The sequence below is a fragment of the Thunnus albacares genome, chromosome 7, assembly GCF_914725855.1.
Source record: "Thunnus albacares chromosome 7, fThuAlb1.1, whole genome shotgun sequence".
Taxonomy (NCBI): Eukaryota; Metazoa; Chordata; class Actinopteri; order Scombriformes; family Scombridae; genus Thunnus; species Thunnus albacares.
In genome coordinates, this window is record NC_058112.1 from 7,661,117 (window position 1) to 7,688,660 (window position 27,544).

At 38.5% G+C, this 27,544-nt stretch overlaps 1 protein-coding gene and 1 pseudogene across 6 annotated transcripts; one reads left to right on the forward strand and one right to left on the reverse strand.

Moving 5' to 3' along the window:
- Positions 1 to 1,572: 1,572 nt before the first annotated feature.
- LOC122985625 lies at positions 1,573 to 5,694 on the reverse strand (annotated as a pseudogene).
- A 2,852-nt stretch (positions 5,695 to 8,546) lies between these two features.
- On the forward strand, positions 8,547 to 23,768 carry si:dkey-30c15.10 (uncharacterized protein LOC559353 homolog). Of its 6 annotated transcripts, none has more exons than XM_044357365.1 (25): positions 8,548 to 8,820; positions 9,437 to 9,539; positions 9,630 to 9,797; positions 10,407 to 10,493; positions 11,687 to 11,871; positions 12,447 to 12,539; positions 12,743 to 12,835; positions 13,266 to 13,356; positions 13,783 to 14,991; positions 15,364 to 15,692; positions 15,963 to 16,057; positions 16,760 to 16,889; positions 17,081 to 17,216; positions 17,545 to 17,733; positions 17,899 to 18,025; positions 18,290 to 18,338; positions 18,616 to 18,669; positions 18,758 to 18,790; positions 18,908 to 18,929; positions 19,201 to 19,310; positions 19,640 to 19,693; positions 20,281 to 20,367; positions 20,946 to 21,053; positions 21,455 to 21,600; positions 22,188 to 23,768. In XM_044357365.1, exons 2-25 carry the CDS (start codon positions 9,443 to 9,445, stop codon positions 22,351 to 22,353), a joined length of 3,858 nt encoding a protein of 1,285 aa, XP_044213300.1. In that variant the 5' UTR covers positions 8,548 to 8,820; positions 9,437 to 9,442; the 3' UTR covers positions 22,354 to 23,768. The 6 variants fall into 6 exon arrangements, with proteins under 6 accessions (XP_044213303.1, XP_044213300.1, XP_044213301.1 ...); XM_044357366.1 differs by having other exon boundaries at positions 13,269 to 13,356; XM_044357367.1 differs by having other exon boundaries at positions 12,746 to 12,835.
- The last annotated feature ends 3,776 nt before the right edge of the window (positions 23,769 to 27,544 follow it).

The following is a 27,544-nucleotide window of genomic DNA, read 5'->3' on the forward strand; positions in this document are numbered from 1 at the left end:
AGAGAGAGAGAGACTGTTGTGGTTGATGTCTTCTAAAAAAAAAAAAAAAAAACAGAGAAGAAATAAAACTGTGTCAGTGTAATGTTTCTGGCTATAGAGTAACAATATTTGTGAGAAATCATGAAAAATCAAAAATAAACATTTTGACAGAAAAAGAGCACTTAGCTTTAGAGGCAACAGAACTTGAGGAGGATCAGTGGAGTCCAGGTTTCTTCTTGTCCATGATTCAGTCCTGTTTAGTGGACTGTAAATCTTAACCTGCAGAAACAGAGGAAGACAAAAGTAGATGAGTTATGGGTTAATATTTAACAGACAACTGTTGGCTTATACATTGAAATTCTCAATGTTGGAGAGTGTGTTTGGAAGGATGTTAAAAGGAAATTACAAACCACTAACATTTTGCTATTTGATAGATAGGGCAGGTTGTGTTGGACTGGAAACCTCACCAAATCACACAGAAACTAACTGGACGGACAGATTGTACTAGTGAAAAATTACATTTATTCACACGTGTTAAGGGTACATACTGTGTATAACTTCCTAACTTTGATTTGTCTGTATATATGTATTTTCTAATCATCCGTATCCTGGTCCTAGCTACCTCCATGGTCTATCTTTTGTGCCACTAACTTTCTAAATTTCTTGTCTCAATTTGATTACTAAATGTTTCCACCCTTTACTGTCCTTAACACCATATCAAATATTAAAATATATGTATTTACATACATGTAAAAATTACAAAATTGGTAAAAATTGAATATTTATATATATTTTACAAAGTATTTCAAACATGTATGGGAATGTATATTTTCAATATGGATGTATTAAATTAAATGAAAATATGTAAATTTGTTTTAAAGATATTCTGATCTGTGTAACCTCTGTATGAAGTGACATATACAATATGTAGTGTATCATAAAGACTGAAAAGGGTGATGGTGACCATAGTGAAACTATGAGCCATATGCTCTATATTTGGTCATCACACAAACTAATGATAAGTTTTGTTTGGATCACTTTAAAAAAATAAATAAATAAAATAAAAAAATTGAACTTTAAAATGAAACTATGTAACTTTTGCCGAAAAGGAGCCACTGTAAATATATGTGGTATTTCAAGTCATTTAAATGCTAAACTGTAGTGGAACAGTGTCAGTGAACTGACTCACTAATGTTGCTTATACAGTGACATCTAAAGTTAGCTAACTTTAGCCATCATAAGTTACCAGTCATACCAGACCAGTAAGATTTTAGTGACAAAATCCTGCGTGTACCTAACTGTGCTCAGTTAATAGTGTGTTTTATTGCTTATGAATTAATCTTTTGATTTGTAGGAAGAGGAACGTGTTATCTCTTCTTCACAAAGATACATAGTCTGACTTTAAAAAAATTAGTTTTTGACTCAGAAGCCAAAAAGTCATTACTTCAGTCCTTCTGAGGTATCCAGTGTTATCAGACATTAAGGATCCTGCATATCTAAGCTCACTCAGTAGTGTAAGACTCATAGAGTCCAGACCAGGTCCTTAACAACATTGTATGTATATAAATACAACTTATCTCGGCAAATCTTATCAGAGCATGTTACAAGATATAAGAATATTTTGTATATATTTTGCACATAGATAGACAGAGAGCTGCTGTTTAGCTTATGATTATCTACCTGCAGATGTTACAGTGGGGATAGTAACATATTTGCATTTAACACCTCTTACTTGAAAAGTTATAGTTTGAAAAGCTGCAGTATTATTCCACATTAACCAGCCAGATTTTGTTCACTGGAGGCTCTGATAGTGGTGTTGCCACGGTTACAGGTTGGACGACTCCCATGGCATCCAGGTGGCTGATGAGCTCCTTCACCCAAGGAGCTGATGGTCTGACACACAGCTGACGACCTGCCTCTGTCTTCAGCCTGAACACACAAATAAACAAGTGGGTCAGGTTGAGTTCATTCTGGTGAAGATACAGTGATTGGCAATATATTTCTCTATGGTTGTTTACTTACAACACAGCAGGGATGGAGCACTGCTCGCTGGTCTTGATGTAGCTGACCACTCGGCCTTAGGCACTGGTCTCTCATCGAAACGAAAGCAGCATTTCTTTAAACCAGAACCGCGCAAACCTGCAAACACACAGCTGTGAATGAACAACTCAGCAACATACGACAAACACGCAATCACAGACATCATCACAGTCACAGACATCATCTGTTGGTCCCTTTTCTCTTGTTCCCTTTTTCCATTTCCTTTGGGCCTGCAGGAAGCTAAATTTGATGCCATTTTTCGATCGAAGAGATTGTGCTATTGTTCAGTTGTTCCATTGTGATACAGAAAAAACTCTTGATGTGTGTTACTCTGTTATTTAGATTTGTTATTTGATAAAACACGGTTTTAGGCAGGGGCATCGCAGCCGTTGGTGTTACGGGTGTTGTGACACCCGCACTTTCACAGAAACATAACTCCATTCCCCCAATTTTTCCTTTGGTAGTTAGTGATGCAACGAAACTAAGATTCCCATACATGAAAAACGTATTGGTCAAGTTAGATTAATTGAACAGCTATCCAGCCAATCACAGCCATTTGACCAACCCACCAGGCCAGGGAAGAGTAAAGGTTGAAGTGCAGTAAAGTTACGTTTGTGTATTCAGCGTTGGTACTTCACTCGCTGCTGGCTGTGATAACAGATGATAACAGATTAGAGGTATGAAACAGCTACTTAACTAGTTAGTAATGTTTTGTAACTTTGTCTTGTTATGTGATGTGTCAGTTCAGCTAACATCATTGAAAATAAATTAAATATGCTATCCTAAATGTAAGTCAGGTGGCAAATTTGGTTTTTAGTCACTTCTATTGTCGTTTTTAAATAGTCATAGACAAAGGTGAGCATTCATAGTTAAGATGTGTAACATCTGTCTGTCTTATGGCAATGTGTTGCCTGCCTTATTGTAAAGTCTTAACGACCAAATTAATGTTTATTAGCATGCTAATCGCTAATCGTGAGTTAAACTAATCGCTAATTAACCACCATACCAGGCGGACATTGGCAAGAAGTTTGTACAAGTTACCTTTGTGTCCAGAATGTAAACTCACATAGTTCATGCTGTTTTAAGCTAAATGTCAGAGGAATATGTTGCTTCATAGTTTTACTCCTTATGTCAGGGAGTAATGTGTATTTTGCATTTAATATAAGTTAGAATGAGCTATAGTGTATATTGTCTATTAAAGCTAGACCACAGTAACGTTAATATTACGATTTATTAATGAGCTTAAAAAGGGTTCAGATGGTTGTAGCTGTGGCCTGTGAGAGCTAGTTGCTCACTCTCTGCAATCACTAGCCTCAAATCACCTGCTTATGTGATATTCTCCTGTTAGCTTTGAGGTGGACTTCAGATGAAGAGGAACAGCTTCTTCCCTTGGAGAGGAACTGACACCTGTTGATACAAAACCTCCTGGACAACTTTTAGTATTTAATTTTCCAATTAAAGACAATTAAAGGTCCCCTTTGGATTCCTACTAAAAGAGACACTTTTTAAAAAAAAAAAAAAAAATTGAAGACAGTTTAGGTTGTACTAGTCCAAGGACTCAGAAATGACTACCTGATTTGACTCTTTACTGATACTGATTTGTTACCAGGGTTCAATTTGTTATGCATTTATAACTATCCATTTCATTTTAATGGAAGTGTAAGTTTCCTTTAATTTCATGTCTATAAGGTATGTAAGGAAATAAGATAAAGATACTTTGTGATTATTTTAAGTATAATAAGGATAGCTATGCTCCAGTACAGCAATTCAGACAAATAACTGGATGTAAGTAGTAAACTGCTATGTGACCCTAAATAAATTCTGCTAAGTTATTACACTCATATGGTCTCAGTAATTATTTTATGGTAAGCTGAAGCAGTGGTTTCAACTACAGTAGTATAAAAAATTGTTTGACGCCTGGTACCACAACAGGGCCCTAAGTCACTAGCTAGACTCTTCTCCTCTGTAGTTCCCTGGTGGTGGAACAAGTTACCAAACTCGATCTGCAGAGTCCCTCTCAATCTTTGAGAAAAGACTAAAGACCCAGCTCTTTCACGAACACCTCTGCACTTGATGGAATGTAGGTAGAGAAAAAACAAAAAAACAAAAAAAACCCCAAAAAACAAAACATGCCTCTATGCAATCTATGCACTCTACGCATTGCCTTGGTGCACTGCCTGTTGGCATCTATGTCCTGTGGGTTCCAAACTTAAGTTTTATGGCAATTACTCGTGTTGTTGTCTCCTGACTAGATCCCTGCTTGTGTTGTATCAGTCTCATATGTACGTCGCTTTGGATAAAAGCGTCTGTTAAATGAAAAAATTAAAATATATATCATTTTCATATTCATCAAACCATTCAATGACCCCTTGTGTCCTGTGAATTGGGGCATTGTCATCCTGGAAGAGACCACTCCCATCAGGATAGAAATGATTCATCATAGGATAAACGTGATCACTCAGAACAACTTTGTATTGATTTGCAGTGACCTTTCCCTCTAAGGGGACAAGTGGACTCAAACCATGTCAGCAAAATGCCCCCCAAAGCATAACAGAGCCACCAGATCCCCTCACTGTAGGGGTCAAGCATTCAGACCTGGACCAGTTTTTCCTTTAATTTGTCACAAAAAAATATTGATATGCAGCTTTAATGGCCTGTGTCTTTGTTTTTAGGGCAAAAAACACTCAAGACCCCAAATCAGAGCTGTCAAGTTGACATGTGAATCTAAGTATGGCATTTTGTACTCTAATTTGTCGAGGGAGCTCCAACATGATAATATAGAAATGATACTATACACAGAAAACATTTTAAAATTTAACAATTTGGGATTGTTACTTCAAGCTCAGCTTAAATTCCTCCTATACAAGCAGTATAGATAGAAGTGATTAATTCTACAAAATATCAATCAGACTCAATCCTATTCATGATATCAAAGGTGGATGACTTGATGATAAACATTTTAAAATATGATACAATTCCCAGTCTCTCTCACAAACACTGAATGAACATGTTATTGTCGAGCTCTTACCTTCACTGAGAGTGACGGCTGCCAGCATCAACACAAACACAGACAGAGCAAGACGAGGTTGGGAGCCACTGATTTAGTTCAAACTTTCAAAATAACATCTTTATCCTCAGGTTGATGATATTATTGTTATAAGGTAAGCTTTGTGAAAACCTTTGAGAATCCTCAAACTGGTTTTACTGTGCAGTTCATTGTTGTTTTGAATACCAATGAAATAAGTCATTGCCCCATTATCAACTTGCCTCAGAGTATTGAATCTTCTGCCTATTTCAAAATGTTCAGTATTATATGTATATGTAAACGGAAATTTAAAGTTGGGATTTTGTACAAAAACATATTTAATACTGTTCTTTTGCAGAGTCAAAAGTGATTGCTACCTCTTTTCACGTTAATTAGATTAGATTCACATACCTGCTCTCAAAGTTTTAGTCTCTATTTCATCTGTGGTTATACATCATTGCATACTGATTGTAAAGCAATGACACATGAATTAACTTTGCACATATGGTTTTCATCATGTGGTTTTCACCATGTGATTTTCACCATGTGGTTTACGTGACCTTTCTGTCCGTTTAGCAGGTTTATTCATGTGGTTCATAACTGAAACTTACGGTCAACCATAATGCTGGTGCTTTCACTCACCTAGTCATTGTGGATATCTGAAATTGCATTGTTACTAATCATAATCGGTCATAATACGATCTGTGGATATCCGTAATTACATTTTATTCAGTTTATATCGATTATATTATATTTTTCAGATTATGGATATCTGGAATGGTTTTTCATTTTGAATATTTGAAATGAAAGTTATGACTAGTAAAAAGTCCATGATGTAAGAAAATCACCAGCATTGTTGCATCAACTCCTCAGTAATAAAAGTGGTCGCAGGGTTCACCACAGAACATTTAGGGAAGTGAGATGGACACACACACACACAGTAAAAACCCACACACGAGAAACTCCCACTGGTAAGCACCGTCAAACAGTGATACCAACACATCAGTTCCCAAGGCTTCTCCGCTCCTGTATATAATGTGGATGTAGATGGAGTACAAGTCCAAGTCAGTGTCACCATCATTGACACAGACATTTCAGTAAATTTCCAAAGGCTGATCCAGGGGTCTTCCCTTGGCTTCTCCGCTCCTGTATATAAGGTTGATGTAGATGGAGTACAAGTCCACACAGCAGAGAGAACAGGCTGATACAGCTAAACTGAGACTGTTACTTACTGCTACGCTGTAAAGGGAATAAACACACATACTTCAGGATGGCTGCTCCTTGTCTCGTTCTGTCTGTGTTTGTGCTGATGCTGGCAGCTGTTACTCTCCAGATTATACATAACAAGGTAAGGCAATATATTTCTCTACGGTTGTTTACTTAGTTTCTGTGTGATTTGGTGAGGTTTCCAGTCCACCTCCATCTCCCCTATCTTTCTAGTTGTTCTTTTGTGGAGCTCAAACCAGTGTAAAAAATTTACACTGGAAAACCTTAATAGCAACAGCACTTTCTAAGCTCTTTGAGTGATCTGATTGCTTAATCTACTCCAGCAATCATAACATTCACACTTTCACTCATGTGTCTGACTCTCCTGTGACTAGGCTGTGTTGCTTAACATAATTGGTGGTTATTTATGATATTTATTATTTATTTATGATGAATGTGCTCTCATGTTCATTCTGTTCTTTTCTTTAGGTATCTGATGACGGTGACTCACTCCGCCACCTTGACATTAGGATTCTCCTCGTTGAGCATGAACGTGTTGTGCTCTCATCTTCCCTGCATTTCAGCCCGGACTCGTTGGAGATCATCATTGAGGGAAAGGTCTTTGTGGATGACATTCAAGACTTGCTGAAAGCTCTGCGCATTCTGTTTGGACTTGCACTGCAATTCATCTACCCCTAGTCTATGAAGCTTGCACTCCAGTTCATCCATCAAGTTTCTCATGTTGGGCCACAGTGAACTAAAACCCAAGTTACAAACACTGAAAAGAAAAGAAATGCTATGTCAAGTCTACTATGAGGAGCCATGGCTGCTTTTGATCTTTTGGCAGCATTAATTGTTCACTACAACCTCGTGCCTCTTCACCATATTGTTATTGTCTCCTCTTTGACCCCAGTAGTCCCTCCAATCCTTTGCAAGTTTGAGAAAATACAACACAAAAGCCTCACGTGGTTTCATTCCTCGTTGTCACCAATGATACAAAGGAAACGTTGAACAGGTGCTTGTTATTTTGTATTATGTAAGAACTGATTTAAGTTTAATGAGGGGCCGTATCCAAGGTTTATTATTGCTATAATAAAACATTTGAAGTGTTACCTTGCAATGTTTTGTCAACAATTGGAACATTGAAATGTATTGTTTAATTTCTTCCCTTCCATACAATTTTGTTGAAACAGAATGTATTTAATACAATTATCTCAAAATCAACATGGTATAATTAATTAAATTAGAAGAAAAGACATTACTTGTATTAACAAATGATTTTAAGTAGCGGTAAATAATGTTATATTTGTTATTTGTTATATATGTTTATGTATGTTTAACTTAAAATACTTATTTTATAAAACTAGACTCCAGAAAATAAATAATTTGTGAACTAATGAATTAATGAATAAAGACTACTAATGCAAACTTTATATGTCTACTGCATCCAATGAAGGTTCTATGTTAATACAACTTGACCTGTTTAGTTTCACCTTGTGTAAAAAGTTAAATGCTTTAAGGCAACAGGTTTCCAATTTTCTAGGAAAGTCAACTAACTATCAGTGCACATTGTTAAATTTCAAAGTTTTCTGTTTATAATATAATTTCTATATTATCATGTTGGAGCTCCCTCCACATCCTCACTTGAAAGTAAAATACAAAATGCCATACATAAGTGATGAAAAGATCATTCTGCACTGTTCACTGTGTGCGCTGCCATATTGCTGTGATGTCAGATGTGTTTCTGTTGGCGAACTCAGGCTGGATGGATCTTGCCCAAGTTTCCGACTTGGAATTGTGACTTGAATGACCCTCCCATCCCACTTCTCCGTGTCGGAGGTTGTTTTTCCGAGTTCCGAGCACAATGGATGCAGCATGAAATGGCAACTGTGGATAGGAAGAATTTCATTGTGGATATTTGAAATGTTCATTTTGACAAGGAATAATTTGTGGATATCTGAAATTGCATTGTTACTAATCATAATCGGTCATAATACGATCTGTGGATATCCGTAATTACATTTTATTCAGTTTATATCGATTATATTATATTTTTCAGATTATGGATATCTGGAATGGTTTTTCATTTTGAATATTTGAAATGAAAGTTATGACTAGTAAGAATCGGATTGTAGATATCTGAAATGGGGGGTTTTCCCAGTAAGAATTATATTACAGATATCAAGAATGTTCATTCTGGAAATCACAAGTAATTGTGGATATCTGAAATTGAAAGCCGGATATACATGAATGGCAAAAGGGACGTCATTTGTCCCAGGAAGAATGACGTAGTGGATATCTGAAATGTTCATTTTGACTAGGAAGAATTGAATTACGGATATCTGTAGTATATATCCAGTCTAGCTGTTAAATGTTAAAACGGCTTGCCACTTGCGCTCTTCGACAGTATTTACGGGACTCCGGTCGTATCTTCCGCTGACGTCAGAAGACCCGCTGAAATTCAAAGTTGGAGGAGGAGACTGAAAGCATAAAACAAGGTTGTTTCTTGTTTTCGTGTCGGTTAGCGTTCACCTGTCTTTTTACTGTTTCACACAGACTTCGTTTTGCAGGTAAGCTTGTAATTCTAAGCTACGCTTAACGTTATGTTGGCCAATTTTAGATAAGTTAGCTTGAAAGTAGCAAGCCAGAGCTAACGTAAAGGGCATTGTTGCTAACGTTTGATAGCTAATTTACCTACTAAAAGACAGGCTGTAACTAACGACAGCATTACTGCTGAGTTGGCAGTGTGTTCAAGATAATGCAATGCACTTTACAGGTTAGCTAGCTCGCTCACCTAGCTATGAATAATGAACTGGGCGTTGTCACGTCTCATTTTATCTTGGATAATGTTAAGTGCGGTTTGTCCTCAATGTTAGTGTTTGTTCTGTTTGTAGAAACTGCTCTGACCCAGTATTATCGTTAGTCATTTTAAACAGGTCATAATTTTATTTTAGCTTAAGGTAAGCACTTAGTTTTCATGAGTAACCAGTTTTTTGTGTGTTTGTTCTCTCACTGGGTAAATTTACTAAGATGGGGTTTTGGAAAAAGGAGTGACTGCAATTAAACTGACTCAGCTTTGACTCTTGTTTGTACTTGTGCTGTAGTACTTACAGGTTTTTGTTGAACAACAGTGAGAGCTGAAATTCCGAAATTCATACCCAGTCTGAAATGTCACTGTGTTTACAGCTCAGTATGGAAGCTGCCGAGGACAATAATGGTGGCAACAACAACTTGAAGAGACAGAGAGCACCTCTGTCAGACTTTGAAGATAATCTCCTCTCACCATCAGGTTTGTTTGTGCCTGTATTAACAAGAATGTGAAGGTTCACCGACTATATTGTCATAAATACAGTCTGCATTTTTCTATCTGATATATCAGAGATGAATGATGGCCAGAAGCGGCGGCGTCTGGAGACAGCTGGCCAGGAGAACTGTACTCCCAAACCATCCTCCTCTAGACGCCTAGCTGAGCAAAACATGAAGCCAGACACACCAATGGTTCCCTCGGTCCGCTCCCGAGTTCAGCAGCTCACCCAGAGACAAGACGGTAATATGGGCCTTACTGTTGAAGCAGGCATGGGCTCTGTCGACTGTAATGGAGACATCTGTGTGAATTTCAAGTCATGAAGACTAATAACTTTTCAGCATGACAGATATAAGCTTTCTTGTGCTAATATTGTGGATACATTTTAAGAAAAATACCAGTGAAAATGTACTTTAAATGCAGTAACAATTTACAATACACATGGGACCTAGTGTACGTACTTGAATGTGAAAACTTGTTGGTAGTATGAATTCTTACCTACACCTCCACAAGACTCAAGTGGGACTCACTTGATGGTCCCTAAAGCCAAAATTCTTGAGGACCTTTGTCCCAGTTAAATCAATCATAATTGAAAAAAATAAAGGAAAATATTTCAATGGATTAATGACATGGTAGACACAAAAATCTTGTGTGCATATATACAAAGGTACTACTGTCTATTTTGGTGGTTTATGGTACTGTTTGAGGTGCTGACATGTCATAGTGTCCAAGGTCAACATTCAAGATGTATTATCCACATTTTAAGATGAGAAGTATTGTCAGTATGTGTTGATCCAGTGTGTGTGAGATAAATACTGTAGTCTTTAAGAGCAAGTGTTTGTTTTTTTTCAGGAGGAGCTCCTCTGGCCCAGCGGTGCCTGTCAGATCCTGGGGCTGATAGCCCATCAGCCATCAAGGTCTTCAGAGAGCCTCTACTTGGTGAGGATGCATATGAACACATACACAACCTGAATGAGTGAATGAACGTCACACTTGTCACAGTTGATTACAGTGTTGCTTACTGTCAGAACATTAGTCTTTCACAAGTATTGAAACTATAATACATTAAAGTAAATACAATAAACTTTCAAATGGATATGCTAAAATTGCTCAGACCTGACAGTGGCCAGAGGGTCAATCCTTGAGGGTGCGAAACTGGACTCAAGCAAAAGATCTAACACACCTATCCTTCGTTAAAATAACAGACTACTACAGTGAGGCTAAAATATGGTTCAGTACTGTGTCTGGCAAGGTATTAATAGTGATTAAGACAGGGTGGCAGAAGAATTGTGCCAGTGTGTTATAAAACTGACCTAGATTTTTTTTTTTTGCCTGCAAAATGCAGGATTGAAACATTTTTTAGACTGTTGATCTATAATAATATACGATTTGCATTACCCGCAAGGCTGTCATCATTATGCATTGAATAAAGTTATCCCAACAAGTTATCTAATTTCTAGAGAAAAGCATGTTAACATTGTAGGAAAATATTTAGAAGGTGGCTTATTTATACGTGCCTAAACTTTCCTGGCACGTAGAACCTCCTGTTCTTAAGATCCCTTAATGAAATGTTAATGGTTGGGTTATACTGTAAACTCACTGAGCACTTTATTAGGAACACATGTGCAATCAAATACAACAGATTGCACATGTGTTCGTAATAAAGTGCTCGGTGAGTGTAGTATTAGAGTTGGATGTGCCAACCCCAAACAAAGGAAGCAGGAGTGCGGCCTGCTGGGAGGTCGTGCCTGACAAGCCTAACCTGGAGCAAAATCTCTGTGTATAAAATGGAATATATCACAGGATGATTTGTCATTTGCTTTTCAGCTGCTCCATTTTTCCTTCTTTATGTAGATTTCAGCAATGGGGAAACATTCAGTGTCTCACTCAGTGATGGTGTAAGAAATAATTGACAATCGATAATGGAATGCTGTCACTTAGGATTTTTTTTATTCATTCAGGCTATTGGTTATGATTAAATAACCTAGTATCAGCAGATAGTCAAATCAAGCATTTTTGATGGGGAATAAAACACGGCCAGGACATTGCTACAGTAACCTATTTTAGGTTTATATTTGACTGTATTGATACTTATGTCTCAAAATGATTCTCTTGATGTTCTTTCTCCTCAGGTGAGGGAGAGTTTAGTCAACGAATGGAGCGTTTTAAAGTGCCAGTCTTCCAGGCTAGCCCTGCGCCCACAATGAGCCCTGCCAACCTCTGTCCGCTCACCAGCTCTAACTTTGTATCTGGCATTCAGCAGAAACTCCAGGGCATTGTGACATCCAGCTCTAAGCAGGCCTCTGTAATTCGCCAGGTTGGTTCAGTGGTTGTTTTTCTGAATTCATCAGTATTATGTAGTATATTAATATTCTAGCTCACAAGAACTCATACTTAGATGGGCAAATGAACTGACGTGTCAAGAAAAATCCCTTTTGTGACCATTAAAAAGGCAAAAAGAGCATTTGACGGTCAGCATTGATAGTGCTACACCATTCTTTATCATTATATTATGGATGATTGAATATTGTTTCACAAAAAAATTTACTGTATAATTTAATTTATCCATCTAATCTGTAATTGGATGCAATATACCAGTGCTCCTCAGTGGTGTCTGAATTTTTAAATAATAAGTATTCTAAACTAAAGCTGTTAATATGAAGTATTGTTTGGGAATGTGAAATGTTTTTCTTTTTACAGTTACCTGTAGCCAAATTAGGTGGTTAAGACGACTGAGATAGGGCTTTGTATATCCAGCACTGCTGTGCTTCTCACAAACTCTTGTGTGTTCATTTAGAAAAGCTGCTGTTTATGCTCAAATAACAATAGCATTAAATTGTCAGTGTACCTGTAGAGTTTATGTCTGACGTCTGACATGGTTTCACCAATCAGGAACGGGAGCAGGAGTTGAACCAGTTGCACTTTCAACCAATCAGTGAAAATGCCTGGCTGAAAAGGAGCAACTCTGATCCCTCGTTATCTCAGGTGGGTTTCTGACTGTGCTATTTTGCGTTGTCTAATTTTCTTGTTATACTTGACTTTGTTATTTTGCAATCAATGTGGTTATTTCTCTTTGCCCAAACAAAAGACTGGCCAGGATAAGAGGATAATTGACTGGTTTTAGCAGTGTTTTTGTTTAGCTGACTATTTTTGAGATTGTTTTACACATCAGTTTGTGAAAACATTAGCAGGGAAGGACTCCTCCTGGTCCCTCATCTACCCCCTCCTGGGTTCCTAGATCTAGACTGAGAGTTCATTGGCCTCCCATGAAGCCCGGGGATGTGAGTCTGTAGCCAAATAAGCCTGCACTCTCTGGTCACTTGGTGCTTTGTGTGGAAGACCTTTTTTTTGTCCTGCACCTGTACCCAGTTGTTATTGGAAGTGCACATTTTCCACCTTGTTCACTTTGTGCTTTGACACATTGGCAATACTTGGAGCTAACACAATGGATGGACAGTATTGATTTGAGGAGGGAAAATAATCAAATTGGATAACAGAACAAGGACATTTACAGAAACTAGTAAACTACTTGTTGTTGTTGTTGGCAGAATTACCCATTTACATGGCTCCAGTTGTTTTGTCTTTTAGAGAAGGGAAGTTCACTTTCTTAAATAGATCACCTTTTTAAAGTCTGGTGTGGTTTTGGGAAGGTGGGTTGCTCACTGGAGACAGAGGATGTTTGAGTCCTATTGCTGATATTGTTGCCTCCAGCAGGTAGATGATGATGCTGTGATGAAGGATGGCAGCTTCACTGAAACTGCTACATCAGGTGTTGAGAAGCAATCTTTAAATACAACAACAGGTAAGACTTCTGACATCAAGTTCATTTTACTTCATAGAGTACTCATTACATACATTTTATTTCCGTAGCACAGAATTAGCCCAGGTTGAGACACCAATGCCTTTTGTACTATTAGAAGTAGGAATGTCCTGAATCAATGTGCACGTCAGGGTTGAAGTCATCCATCAAGACCCTTTTTTTATCGATCTGTGCGACTATATACACAGTAAAGCCCAGTCGACTCCAGATCAGTTGTAACCCATTGCACTGAGTATTACAGTTAACAAAACAAAAGGCCACTTTACTTTTAAAAATTGATATGTATTCCTAAACACTGATGCACCAGTCCATGCACTGGATCTGTATCAGCACCTGCTTTAAAATGCTGCACATAAAGCATGAAGCTAAGATATCTTGTCTTAAGATGTGAGACTGACTTTTCAACAGGTCAAAGGAAACCTTGTGACTTTGAAGCCCCTCCAGCCTCTGTAGAGCTAGAACCTTCTAATGAAGGGAAGCTGCAAATGGATTTGGAGGAGCAGAATACTCATCAGGGTGAAGAGTTCAGGGAGGGGAAAGAGGACAGACCTTCAGTTGAAGAACAGCAGCTATGGTCCCATCAACCAGAGGCTCAGACTGTATTGCAGTTGTCCTTTAGTGAGGATCAGAGTTTCTCCAAACCACCTTGTGGTGAGGATCACAATGTTTCAGAGTTGTCTACCGGTGACAAGCAGAGCTTGCTAGAATCAACTCGTACAGATGAGTCAAATGTGAATCAAACTAGCGACGTTTCCAAGGTAACAGACCATAATGGGTCAGAGGTGTTTTCATTAGAAGATGAAATGATTGAGTCTTCACACAATGAAGAGGAGATTGAGCCCTCGACAGATGAGGAGTTAAGGTTGTGGAGATATCCTTCAGACAAAGTGTGCAAGCAGGAAGAGTCTATCATAGCTGAAGACCAGGAGGAAGGTGTATGTACTAAAGAGGAGCGAGAGGAGTATGAATCATCTAGAGCAGAAAAAGAGAAAGGAAGTGGTGCTGAACATCACAGTGAACCCTCTCACGTCCAGGATGGTGAATGTCAAATGGGTGATGTGTCTACTGAGACTGCTGGGTGCTCTAACACACAGGAAGATGTGAAACCCAGATCAAAAGAAACAATGAAACAAGACAAGAAAAACACAGGATGTCCCAATGAGGATGATCGATATCAACAGTCAAAGCAGATAGTCAATAGTGAAGAGGAAGACATGGAACTGGAGTCTGACAGGAAAGAAGAGTATCCCTTTATAGATGTAGCTCAGGCCATGAAAGAAACACAGACAGGGTGCATAAAACTTGAAGGAAACACTGAAGATGTAGCACAGCCTAAGGCAGAGACTGAACCATCAGAAATGTATAGAAATGATGGAGCTCATACTGTGACCGCGGCCCGGGCGTCAGATCACAGGACTGGAGAAATAGAGATGCAGCAGGAAGCAGTAAATGGAAGGCAGGGTATTGGAGATGGGCTGACAGATGAAATTCACAAGGCAGAGGGAGGAGAAAGCTTAAAGAAAGTCACGTTTATCTTGGAGCCCAAGCTAATCAATGGCTCAAGCTTGTGTGAGACCAATACCTCCATGGAGTCCAGGAGAGAGACAAGTATGTCAGGTGAGAACAGTAGAAAGATGTACAGTTGAGCACCCGGGCTGCTTGAGGTGGGGTACGTCGGTGAAATAGTACGGTGGTAAGACCAACGTCATCATTGGTATACTGAATACACTGGGTTTACATTAAGAGCTGCATGGTTTTTAAAACACACAAGTTGAGAGGCTAATATGGGGTGACAAGTGCACGGTTGGTATTGCAAAGGCACACTTGAAGGAATAAATGTAATCAGGCGTAAACCTGAATTACATTGGTTTTTTTGAATTTTAATACTTGGTTTTCTAGGAACTTCAGCCATACCTTTTTGTTGAAACTATAGTCCTTATTTACTTCAGACATTGACTTGATAATTTTTGAATGTTTTTCTTTCCTCAGATGCTGAACTGAGCTCTCATGATGAGACCAACACGGCTGAAATAATTGACCAGATGTTCGAGGAGGTGCTGGAATATGCTGAAAGGATAGAGGACCAAAGGGGGGATGATGAAGACACAGAGGACCGCGACAGTGGCATCGGTGTTTCCTCTAGAGACAAGGATAAAATGGATACAGAGTCAGAGAAGGAGAAAAGTGAAGAAGAGGGGGAGGCCAAAGATGAAGAGTGTGATGAGAGCAAGAAACTTGAAGATGAACTGCTGACTTTCCCTCCCAGTGGCATCCTCTCTCCTCTCAGCAAGTCTGTAGAGGCTGTGGTCACCCCTCTGGTAAGTGTTATAGATTAATCAAAGACAAAAATCTCAATGAATTCATTTGCTTAAGCTTTTGATACATTAATGCCTTTAGGAGAGCTTTCAGGGTTATGTGCTTGTGAAAAACCTGATGAATTCAGAACCTGGAAAAAATATTTATCGTTCATTTCTAAACAAAATATGATCATCTGTGTGCCGTCTTAGCGTGTTAGAAAGATGAATGAGTTCCTTGTAATGAACATGATTTTATGATGTCTATATTAATATTCTATATTCCACCAACAGCGACTAGAAGCCAGCCAGGAGTCCAATCCTCCATCTCTGCTCCTGACTCCAGAAGAGACCACCACCCCTCCTGCTGAATCTGCTCCCCTGTACAGGTAATCACATCATTTAGAATTAACCCTGATTGTATTTGTACTTTAATCAAATGTTTTGCAAGACAAGAGTCAGTCACTGAAATTTAGTATTTCTACATCAATGAACCATGACAAACACAGAAGTTGCAGATCAACAACATTAAAAAGTATATACACTAAAGTCAAAATACAGTCAAAGTAACATAAACCATAGAGCAAGGTTAATGTTTAAAATAAAAATACATCCAAATCACTTAAGAATGTGATAAACAGAACTTTTTTGGTATGTTTATAGGTTGAACAGCAGTGCCATAGCACAAACTAAAGCTATAATTTTGTTCTGTGTTGTCAGTATAGTCTGTGATTTTTGTTACATTGTGGTGTCTTAAAGGCAGCAACACACTTGACTCAAGCATTTTTCTGAACCTGTTACAGGCTCTAGTCGTTGTTTTAGCACTGCTATTGATTGTTTCTCAAAGCTTTCTTTTAAATGTATTCTGAAACATCCAACAGTCCTTAAAATATAATCCAATCATTTATACAGAGATATTGTGATAAGTTAACAATGTTTGCTGTATTTAGTTCCCAGTTTAAGTACTGTAAACTGTATGTCCCGACACACAAGGCACTATCATCAGTGGGAGCTGTAGAGTCAATCATAAACCTCAATATAAGTGTATAATGTTTAATATACTTAACTGTTCTTGTTCCTTGATTGGACAGTATTGATGCCTACCGCACACAAAGGCAGAGTAAGCCGACCACCATTCAGAGTGTCACTCCTGGGGTTCAGAGACGAGCTCCAGAGAAGTCCCGACCTCAACCCTCCGTCAACACCAAGGAGAAAATTACGGTGTGTAGTAATAAATGGAAGCAGATCAGTCTCAAGATGAAATCTAAGCATGTTGACCCCACTATAATGTCCTACATTTATTAATTCAATCCATTTAAAATGTACACTGCACTAAATCTGCTGAAACTGATGTAATTTAGTATAGGTGTTCAGTAAGCCATGATGTCGGGTATCATCTTGTGTTTGTCCAGGCTCTAAATGAAGAAGCAGGGAAGTTGCAGACTGTGATCAACCAGACCCTGCAGGCTCTGAGCTGCTGTACTGACGAGGAGCACGGACGAGGCTCAGTGGAGGAGGCTGTGGCTGAAAAACTACTGCTAGTCTCCTGTATGTACACCACAGACTTTTTGTTTTTAATTGTCCCATTTTTGTGAACCAAATATAGGAAGCCATGTTCATGCTGTTCTGATGTTTGTAGAAAGTGTTGCCTCAATAGCACTTGCATTCTTTTTAATATTTACTACATACAGTTGATAAAACAATATAAACACACAGTATTCATAACAAAAACACATATTTCTGTATATTCAATGTTAATGATATCTACATTTGTCGGTCCACAGCCTCAATCATTTTCCACAAAGAATATCCATGTTTTGTTTTATTCCTGGGATTTGGGACTTTGATGTGTTTTTTGTTTGTTTGTTTTTTTTAGGTGAGAAACGATCAGCCCTGCTGGCGGAGGTGGACAGACTGAGGGAGGAGAGGAGTTCAGAGTCTTCAGAGGTAGCAGGGGAGGACCAAGAGTACGTTACCCAGCAGCCATGCAGAGGGACAGTCAGCATCACAAACATCCAACTGCCTCTCAAGGTGGAATTTGTCTGCTCCTCAAACAACCGCACAGGTAGAACAACAAGGACTATCGGGTGTTTTTAATTATCTTGAGTTCTTGATGTGATGAAATGATGAGCAATCCAACATTTGCTTCAAAGTTGTAATAAATGTTATTTAAATGTAGTAGTTGACAAAGCCACATTTAAAAGATTGATTTGTTTATGTACCTGTTTAGGTCGGCCAAGTCACTACTTCTTTGTTCTGATCCGTTACGGGCCCTACAACATCGTCGCCACCCCGCTGGCTACGGCTGCTGATGCTCAGAACGGAGACACCATCTCCTTCCAGACTTCTGTCACTCTGTAAGCTGTAATTCATCAGCTGCTTTATGGCTACTTTATTTCACCATTGATCAAATTTATACTTTGTAGCAAATTATTAATGAATGGTCACATCCACACAACTTTGGTAAATCAGCACACAGCTGTGTTTTCATTTTGACGCTCTGAAATATCTTCAAGTTCACACACCTGCTCTCAGAAATAAGAATCTTGTGACCGTATCAATGATAGTTTCAGTGGATAATGGATGAATGCATTGCTCATTTTGTCTCTTTGATATTTCAGGAAGGATATTCGCTCAACTTTTGAGATTGATGTGGAAGTTTACAGCCTGGTGAGACAAAATATAACATTCTGATTTGCTGGCATTCTTTGTTATGTATTAATTAAAATGAAATTAATAGCATAGTGAAGTAGTTTCTTACCTGTCCATACTTTCTTTACACTTGTTTGTATCTGGGTGAATAATATCTAATGCACTGTAACGTCTACCGATGAAGTCTAAACAGTTAGGGATGCCTTTTATTATTTCACATACTGTAAATACTTTTGTTTCAGCTGTAAAATGTAATTCTTTTGGTTTCTAATGTGCCTGTTTTTGTGCCATCCAGTCCCACACTTCACCTATTAACTGCAGCATGGACCGCACCACCACCAAGTCACGGGTAAATGAGTCATTTTCTCACAAACAATGACCCAGGTGTGTATTTATTAAGACACTCCAATTAATTTAGGGTGTCTTTATATATTCAGGTAACTCCAAGAAAGCTTCTGAATACCTTAACGGTGAGTATCCAGTTTTTTATTTCTGCCTGGAAAAGTTCTACTGTGGGGTTTGTTTTTTGTTTGTTTTGGGGTTTTTTTTTCCTCCCTTAAGTGAACTTATTCTTTTGTTTTCCACAGAGATCCAGCAACAGTCTGACATGTAAGTTGAAGCTTATTTTGGTAAATATTTGTTTTAGTACAAGGATGCTTCGTTTTTTTTCTCCTTTTTGTAGAGTGGTAGCTGGTAAATGTTGGAAACCTTTGGAAGTGAAGAAATAAAATGTGAATTTGGTGCAATTCTTTTTTTTTTTTCTTTTTTTTTTTTTTTACACTGAATGAAGTGTAGAAAAACACTGGTCATATTGATCATGTATATTGATTCTGAACACTTACGTTTGTTATGAGTTTTTATTCTGCTCTTTGTTCTTCAGCTGCTGCTCTTCCTGCCATCAATACTCGTCGCTCCAGTAACTTTTGTCTAGTGGGTTCCCATAAGATCACCTTGGCCTCACTGGGACACAGCAAGTTCCCTCTGGATAAGGTAATAATCAGTCATGATGTTGTGGGGACGGGCTGTTCACGATCGATACATGATGTAAACTCAGAATGAATGCAGTTCGGTAGATGCTTTTGAAATGTAAATACTTTTATGGGAGTTGCTAATTGAACATTCGGTTCTGTAACATTCTGATGTAACACAGCCACCGTCACCAGACCGAGCACATCTTGGTGCACCGCTATACAATCTTTTTTGTCTTTTTATTCATACTATAAGAAGTTTCTGCACATGGGTGGGGTCACTGGTGATGTAACATGTCTTCGCTCCCTCTCTGTCTCCCTCCCTCTGTCTGTCTTGCTTCCTCCACTCAGATGAAACTTGAAGGCAAAATCAGGAGACTCCTGGGAGATGAATTTCAGGAAAAGGTTTCACTCTTTTCACAACACTGTCAGCCCTTCACCTCTCACCATTTTCCTCAGCTCCTCTACAGAAATTAGCCTCTGTATTATTATCACAGTCCAGTCTTAATGTAGTGAATGAATTTTCTTCCATTAGTTTAATCTCTTTGTCTCATCTCACATAAAAAATATTATTCGTTATCTGTGTGTTTTTGATTAGAAAAAAAACTCTGGATGTGACATGACATAGTGTAAGGTCAGAATGAATATTTATCATCAGTACTAACTTGCTGTACACTGTAGAGACTTTGTACTGTAAGTTGAAAGATACAGTTCTTGGTTTGGTGGCCAGGCAGTGTACAATAATTCCTGTACTGCAGTTCACTTTAAATCAAGTCACTGTTTCATTTCACCAAGTTGAAACACAACAAAAACATATCATATATGATACAGGATACTGAATAGTTGAATTTCTGGTAGCTTTCTTCTACAAAAATGGATAAAGAGCATGTTGGAATAAAATTCTTTATCATTTTCTGTTTGTTGCTTTACATGTACTCAAAATCATGTCAGTGTAACAGTATTTCCTCTTCCTCTCCTTCCCCCAACTGCAGGTGCCTTTTCTTTCTCCTCTAGAGGGCAACATCTACCTAAAACTGGACAGTGAGAGCCACTCTAATGTGCAGCACCAAGGCTTCCTGGTCAGTAATAATGCTAATTTTACTCTGTCACATCACAAACATGTCTAGTTTAACCAGACACTTGGTGTCATCCTGTCTTAAAATCTTAAAGGACAGGTTCGCAATTTTTCAGGTCTGTCTTAAAACAACAGTCAGGTGTCCATATGAACAGTGAAAGAGGTTTTTCCTGCTGTAATCATTCCTCCTGTTCACACTGGCTATTAAAAGAACCCCTTCAAATGTGCTTTCAATGTAAGTGATGGGGCCAAAATCCACAGTGTGTCCACACAGTCATTTAGTACAAAAATGTATTTAAAAGTTGATGTGAAGCTTATGAGTCTTCAGCAGTCTGAGTTAGTCATATCAAGTGGATATCTGCCACATTTACAGTCTTTTTAGCATCAAATTCCCTCTTTGTGTTTCCTCAGACAGTGTTTCCCTGTTGAGCTGCTGTGGAAGTAGAGTAACAAAAAGAGGAACTTTGGCACTAAAATGCCCCAAAAAAAACTATTTTTATCTAGTTTTTATCTATTTTTATCAAATCTATTTTTGATGCATTTAATTCACCCTTCTATCTTTTTTGTGGTTCCGATCCCCAGACGATGTTTGAGTTGATCGGTGGGTTCGGTGTGTGGCGTCGTGGATATTTCACCCTGGAGAGATACACTATGTACTACTGGAACCACCCCAATGACAAAGAAACCAAGGTATGTAAACATCAACATGATCACAACAGACTAAGTTAGTGAGATGCTTTCAGTTGGTCCAAATACAAGTTCTGATATCCACATAAACATGGATGTTTTGTATGACCACGGCATTAGTAAAGCAAATCATCTCACTGTGAAACGCATAAAAATATCTACTGCACATTGTGCTGTATTTACAGGACGTCACGAAACTGTGAACTGTTTTTCAGAAACTTTGAGTAAATAATCAGTTCTTTTAGGAAGTTAGAGGAAATTACATTATTTACTAAATTGAACAATTTAGGGGAATCTAAAGGAACAAATCCATTGTATTAGACGAAGTATTCAGGCTGCGAATAGGAAACCACCCACACCTCCTCCACTACTCTTGTCATTTGTCTTCTATTTTCACCTCCCAGGAAGCAGAGGGCAGCATCTCTCTGTCCAGCTCCCCCAGTCAGTGTGTCAGGCCTGTCAAGAGGGACTCATGCGCTCGACCTTTCACCTTTGAGCTGGCAAGCAACATCCCGCAGCAGCAGGACGACAGCCAGGAAGCCTTGGCCAAGTGAGTTTTAATAAAAACAACAACATCCTGAAAAGGGGAGTTTTGTATAAATGTGACATGATAAATCCACTAAAATGTTGCAAATTGAGTTAAAACAGAGAGAGAGCTTCAAAACAGATCTGATCAGATTTGTTTCCTCGTGTTTTTTGTATTCATGGATGTCAGTTTACTTTCCCACATCATCAGTCTTTTAAAGCACAACGTTTGACTGGTTTGAATCATCTTTGAAGTTGCACATAGAATAAGAAGTCGCTCTGACTTTTCGTTCTTCATGAAAACCTGTTTGAATATAATTGTCACTTTTGTTTACAGTAAGCATGAAGCATGTTGCTCATGCTTGCTGCAACCAATGATGCATGATGTCACAGCGGGTGTTTTCTTTCAACAGCTGATGGGGAAACACCTTCTATGACATCAGTGGTTGAGTTGTGGTCAAAAAAAGATTGTGAAACTGTAGTATAATTATCATTTAAAAAGAAATAAAGTAAAGATTTAGGAGATTAACAGCCTTTACAGCCTTTCTAGGTCTTGGATTGGTCCTCTGATCACTGTACACAGACTGATGGATGCTCCTCTTTCTTGTTCAGGTGTTGGTTTGCAGCCGACACCAAACAGGAGAGATCAGACTGGATGGAGAAACTCAACCAAGCTCTTTTGGACTTTCACACATGGAACCGAACATCAGCAACCCAAACAGAAAGTCAGCAGGCCAGCGCATCCAGCGGTGGGAACTTGAGAGAGAGCATACTGTAACTAAATCATTACACAATCTGCTGTTTCTTCCAGTTTCTGCTGGCAGGGATCCATGAGGGCATCCTGGAAGCAGCTTTTATGTGGCAGGTAAATGAGCTGACATCAGGGTTTTGAGGAGATGAGCTTTTTCTCACTGAAGTTACATACATATAGCCGAGCAAAGCCTTGCGTATCTAATATCGATTTTTCTTTGGGAGATATCTATTTGATTTTCATACTATTGTTTATTTCTTTTAATCAGAATCCAATCAATATTGTTGGTTTTGACTTTTATTTGCTAAGTTTGCCATTGGAATATTTTTAGTTTTTCTTTATCATGATTCTGTGGGAATCTGATTTTATTTTTACTTTTTTCTGTGGCAATCAGCTGCTTTAGCCTGTTGGTCACTTTCAGTAACTAAGATTGAACATCTCTTGTAGCTTATATATTTTTGAAAATAATTTACACACATATTTAGGTTTATATTGTATTTTTGTAACATTTAAACTGAAAGAATAAACAAATATATATAGACACACTAATAAATACTGAAGGATAAGGAAACCTTTAACTTTACTAATCTAGGGTAAGAATGTATTTGAAATGGCAGGAAACACTACAGATTATTAAAATGTGGAAGGAATACTAGCTGGTGTTGGAATTGGGAGCTTTTCTTTGTCATTCAGATGTATAGCATCTGCTTCTGTATGGTGAAATAAGTTTTTGGTCATCGGTGCATCGTGTCAGTACAACACAACAGTTGTTGGTGTCTCTGGGTTTTACTGCCTCCCACTGTCCTGAAGTGTGAAATCCTCTTCTTAAGCAGAGGATTTGTGTAACTGCACATATGTAAACCCCATATATCTATATATGTAACGCCATGTTGGATATATATATATAACACAGTGGATTAGAGCACTGGGGAGGTAAAAGAGGGGGATGGAGTTATGCTGCTACAGTGAATGTAATCTGTTTTCTGTCTGATGTCCTGCTCTTTTCCATGTATTTCCACCTATCAGTCTGACACTATGTTATAACTGTTATTCATGTGAACTCTTGTTCTATGCACTTAATTGAAGGTACCAATAAAATAAATGGAATGAAATGGCTTTAAAAAAGAAAATTGATGGACTTTACATGCAGTTGCAAATGCTGGCACTATCTGTGGTTCTCAAACTTCTCGTGTCATGTCCTGTTTTGGAAGTCTCCTGCATATAAATTAAATAAACTAGCAATCAATAACAAATCATATGAAAATTAAAAATGCAAGTTTTGTGTCAAAACTAGACACAAAAGATACAAATCTCAAGAGCAAGATAGTAATATCTGACATGTTTGCTTAGTGAGCATCACCTGTTTGTCCTGTCTTGTCAAAAATCTGTCCATCTTGTATATGTTGTTCTGTCTGAATAAATAACACAAATATGCACCTCAATAGCCTCACAATCATTAGAATACACCAACCTGTTTATTGTTCCTTTATGAATCAGAATCTTTCAACTTTACATGCTTTCTTTTGTTTCCCTCTGGTTATCTGCACCCCATTTGAGAACCACTGGTCTAATTTATTATCTAATTTTACCTCAATATTATAACATCATTGTGAGGTTCAATGTTTTTTATCCAATAGATAAGCTTATTAAAGTCCCTGCACAACAAACAATAGATCTTGTATATCTAATTAGTTTCCATCCTTTTTTTTTTCTCACCACATTCTCCACCTGGATCTGTTTTAACATTCACATATAAAAGAATGTACATGTCTGGCTGGTGTAGCCATAGATCTGCTGTATATACGGAGAGTGTCTGGCAGGAAGGCAGCTCAGGTCAGGAATGTCATACAGGAAGTGGTCTAGAAATAGACTTCCTGTTCGTCCCATAGCTCCTCTGGGTGGAGGTACTGCTGGGTGTTATGGAGCTCAAGGTGATGACAACAAGGGGAGGGGAGCACTTTATTCTGCCCTTAGGACACACAACTGTTGAATCTGGCAACACTGGCTGTTTCTGTGTTCTTATACACTGGGTGCTGGGCGGTGGAACAGTACAGTGGTTTTCTACAGGTTTGGCATCTTCCTTTGTGCAACAATTGAAGTTCAGTACACGAGATTAACACAAAAGCAAATGGAAGTTTACACATACATCTTCCCCAACTGATTATTCAGATTTGTCCATTTAAAATTCATCAAAATGTGAACATTTTACTAAGTCTGACCAATTTCTTGGCAATTTTACAATTGAAATGTTTGGTCTTATGGCAGCACTAGAGGAAAGGTCAGCAGGTCACCATCATCTGGGGACCAGGAACATCCACAACAAATTTCATATCAGTAGGATAAGTACTCGGTAAAATATTTTGCTCTGGATCAAATGTTGGTTGGAATGAATGGCCAGTGGACAGCCAGTCTGAAGGTACCAAACTTACATTATTATCAGTTGTCTGGATGTGAGTGATTGTCCTTAACTCTCTGATTTCATTCTGCAGGACGGCTGCGAATGCAAATCAGATTGTTGTTCAATCCACAGCAGAGGGAGTGACTGAGCAGCCAGAAACGCAGACAGGGGAAGTAAGGCTCGACTGCACTGAGCCTCGCTGTCAGTGTGACAAGACTAGAGAACAGCAGGTCAGCGGCCTTGTTGTCCTTAGCGATGTGGTCCCACCCTGACAGGAATACATTTTGCACAACATCCTGGTGCGTCAACCTCTGCTCTATTCCTTACATGGTTCTGGAGGGAATTGTTCCTCTGTGGCAAAGATACAGGAGGTGATACTGAGGGAGGTGTCCTTGTTAGTGAACAACAGAAACAATCACCTTGACCATTGTTGAGATAAAAATATGGATGAATACACTCTTTAGGATAAAGGGATGCCATGCACTTTTTCTCATTTTTTTATTGGAAACCTTTGATTAACACACGGTAACACATGTTGGTCTGTTTCCATGCAACTTTATTCAATAAAGAATTTATTGGAAAAGCACCCTCAAAAATAAGGGACTGCATGAGAATTATTGGGGAAGGGTGAATCAGAAGAAGAGGTAATTGTCATTTCTCTTTTTGCTGAAAGGAGGGCAGTTGGATTTTTTTTTTTTCCCAGAGAGTAGGGAAGGAAGGCCTTTTTATTTTTTCCTATCCCAGATTCAAATTTCATTTTAGGCCTTTAGACCTTTTGCTTTTTTTTTTTTAAGATTGGTGTACATCATCTTAAATGTGCAATAACAGATATTTTTAATGTTTTAGTATATTTAAAAAATATTTTTCACTTTGGGTCAGTGGAAACAATTCATGAACACAACAATGACATCGCCATATAAAGTTGTTATGGCTAACATGTTAGAAAACAGTTGCTTATTTATTTAGCAGACATGCAACATTGGCATTCATTTGGAGTCGTGTTTGTGTCTACCTGATTAATGAAAGTCCAATATTCACTCTCCTTTTAGTTCTGTTTTGGTCTTTACCAACTCCTGAGGGAAATATCTGGCTCTTTAGCAGCTAAGTCTTCCATTATGTTCACCAGCTTGTTGCTTTGTTTGTCTGTTTGCTGTGGAAAGTGATAGCAGTGATAGAGAATCAAAACAAGTTGCAGGCCATAGAACCAAAATAATGAGCTGAAAGACGCTAAAACACTCTGTAGATCTGAGATCATGTGATCCATTGTTGAGGTTAAAGTACTGATTATAGCTGCTTTATATTCTTCATGCTTTATTATTTTGTGAAACTGGGGGAATGTGTTGCAGTTTTTTCTAAGTTAAAGTTTAGCCCCCCCCCCAAATAATTTTCATCTAATCCCTGATTCAACAACCCATATCATTCATATCAAGCACATTTTTCTCTGAGTCAGTTATTTCACAATTTTGTTCTTTGTTAAGATACAATTGTTATTCAAGGATAAATCATGGGGCACCCACGCATGCTTTTTAAATTGCATGAGGAAATCTGAAGTACAGAACTGAAGGCTGATGGTCCCATTTTCCCTTCAGACAGCGTGTTTGTGCTGGCTCCAACCACAGGGCCACTTGGCACGCTCCTCGCTGTGTTTTGAAGAGGTCCGGGAAGCTTGGAGGCGTAAACAGGGCGGTGGGGTCAGAGGACTGGACGGGTCCACAAATAAACAAACTTCCCTCAGTGGTAGTAGCTGGCGCTGGTCAAACAGCTGCAGAGGATCAGAAAGGGTCAATGACACAGGCTGTTTTTCTTGCAGTGGAAAAATTCAACACTTTTTGTTCGGCATCAACAATAGACCCACAAAGTTTACATACCTGATGTTAAAAGAAGGATAATAATGAAATACTACTAATACTACTAATGAAATAGTAGTACTAGTACTAATAGTACTAATAGTACTAGTACTAATGAAATAAGAAGTTATGTCCTGGACTCAACCAGCTGCTCAGATACCTGTAAAGTGTTTCCCAGTGCAAGAATTGTCATGAGCTCCATTAGCTCTTGGCTCCTTTGTCTTCCCTTCTTTTACAGTGGGTTGTAGGCTAATGACCTATGCATTATACATTGTTTCTTCCTGTTACTGTGTGTTTAATTGGTTTCCTCTTATGAGCCAAAGAGATTTTCAGACTCCCAAGGGGTTCTGTTGGAACACCAGGTCCACTTACACCCTCCTCTCCCCACCCCTAACCCTCCCTGCCACCATCTGGATTGTTGTCCTGGTCCCCTCCATTCACAATCTCCCCGTCGTGCTGCCTTCATGTCTTGTTGGACAAAAAAGAACTATATGGAGGGTGGAAAATTCAATTTGTGTTAGTGTTAGTGTTAACAAGACACCAGGAATGGGGTAGGCGGATTTTGTTACCCTTAGAAAGAAGCAGGCTAACTGTCTCCCCCTGCTTCCAGTCTTTGTGCTAAGCTAGGCTAAATGGCTGCTGGCTCTAGCTTCATATTTAGTACATGCAAGAGTGCTATCTACTGTATATTGTCATCTAACCCTTGGCAAGATGGCAAAATGTCAAACTGTGTCCCAAAATATGAACTATTAACCTTTAAAAATTCCTTAAAAGGTTAAGTTCATCCTTGGTTTTGGAAATGCTAGCATACTAGCTTTTTCCTAGGCTCTCAACTATATCACATTGTCTTCATCTGTTTTTTGTTTAGTTATGACGGAATTGGATCTGTTTACATACAAGTTCAAAAGCTGTCATAATTTCATCCATGGCACCTTTTTGAGCTAATGAAGACCATATGATACAGTTGAAAGCC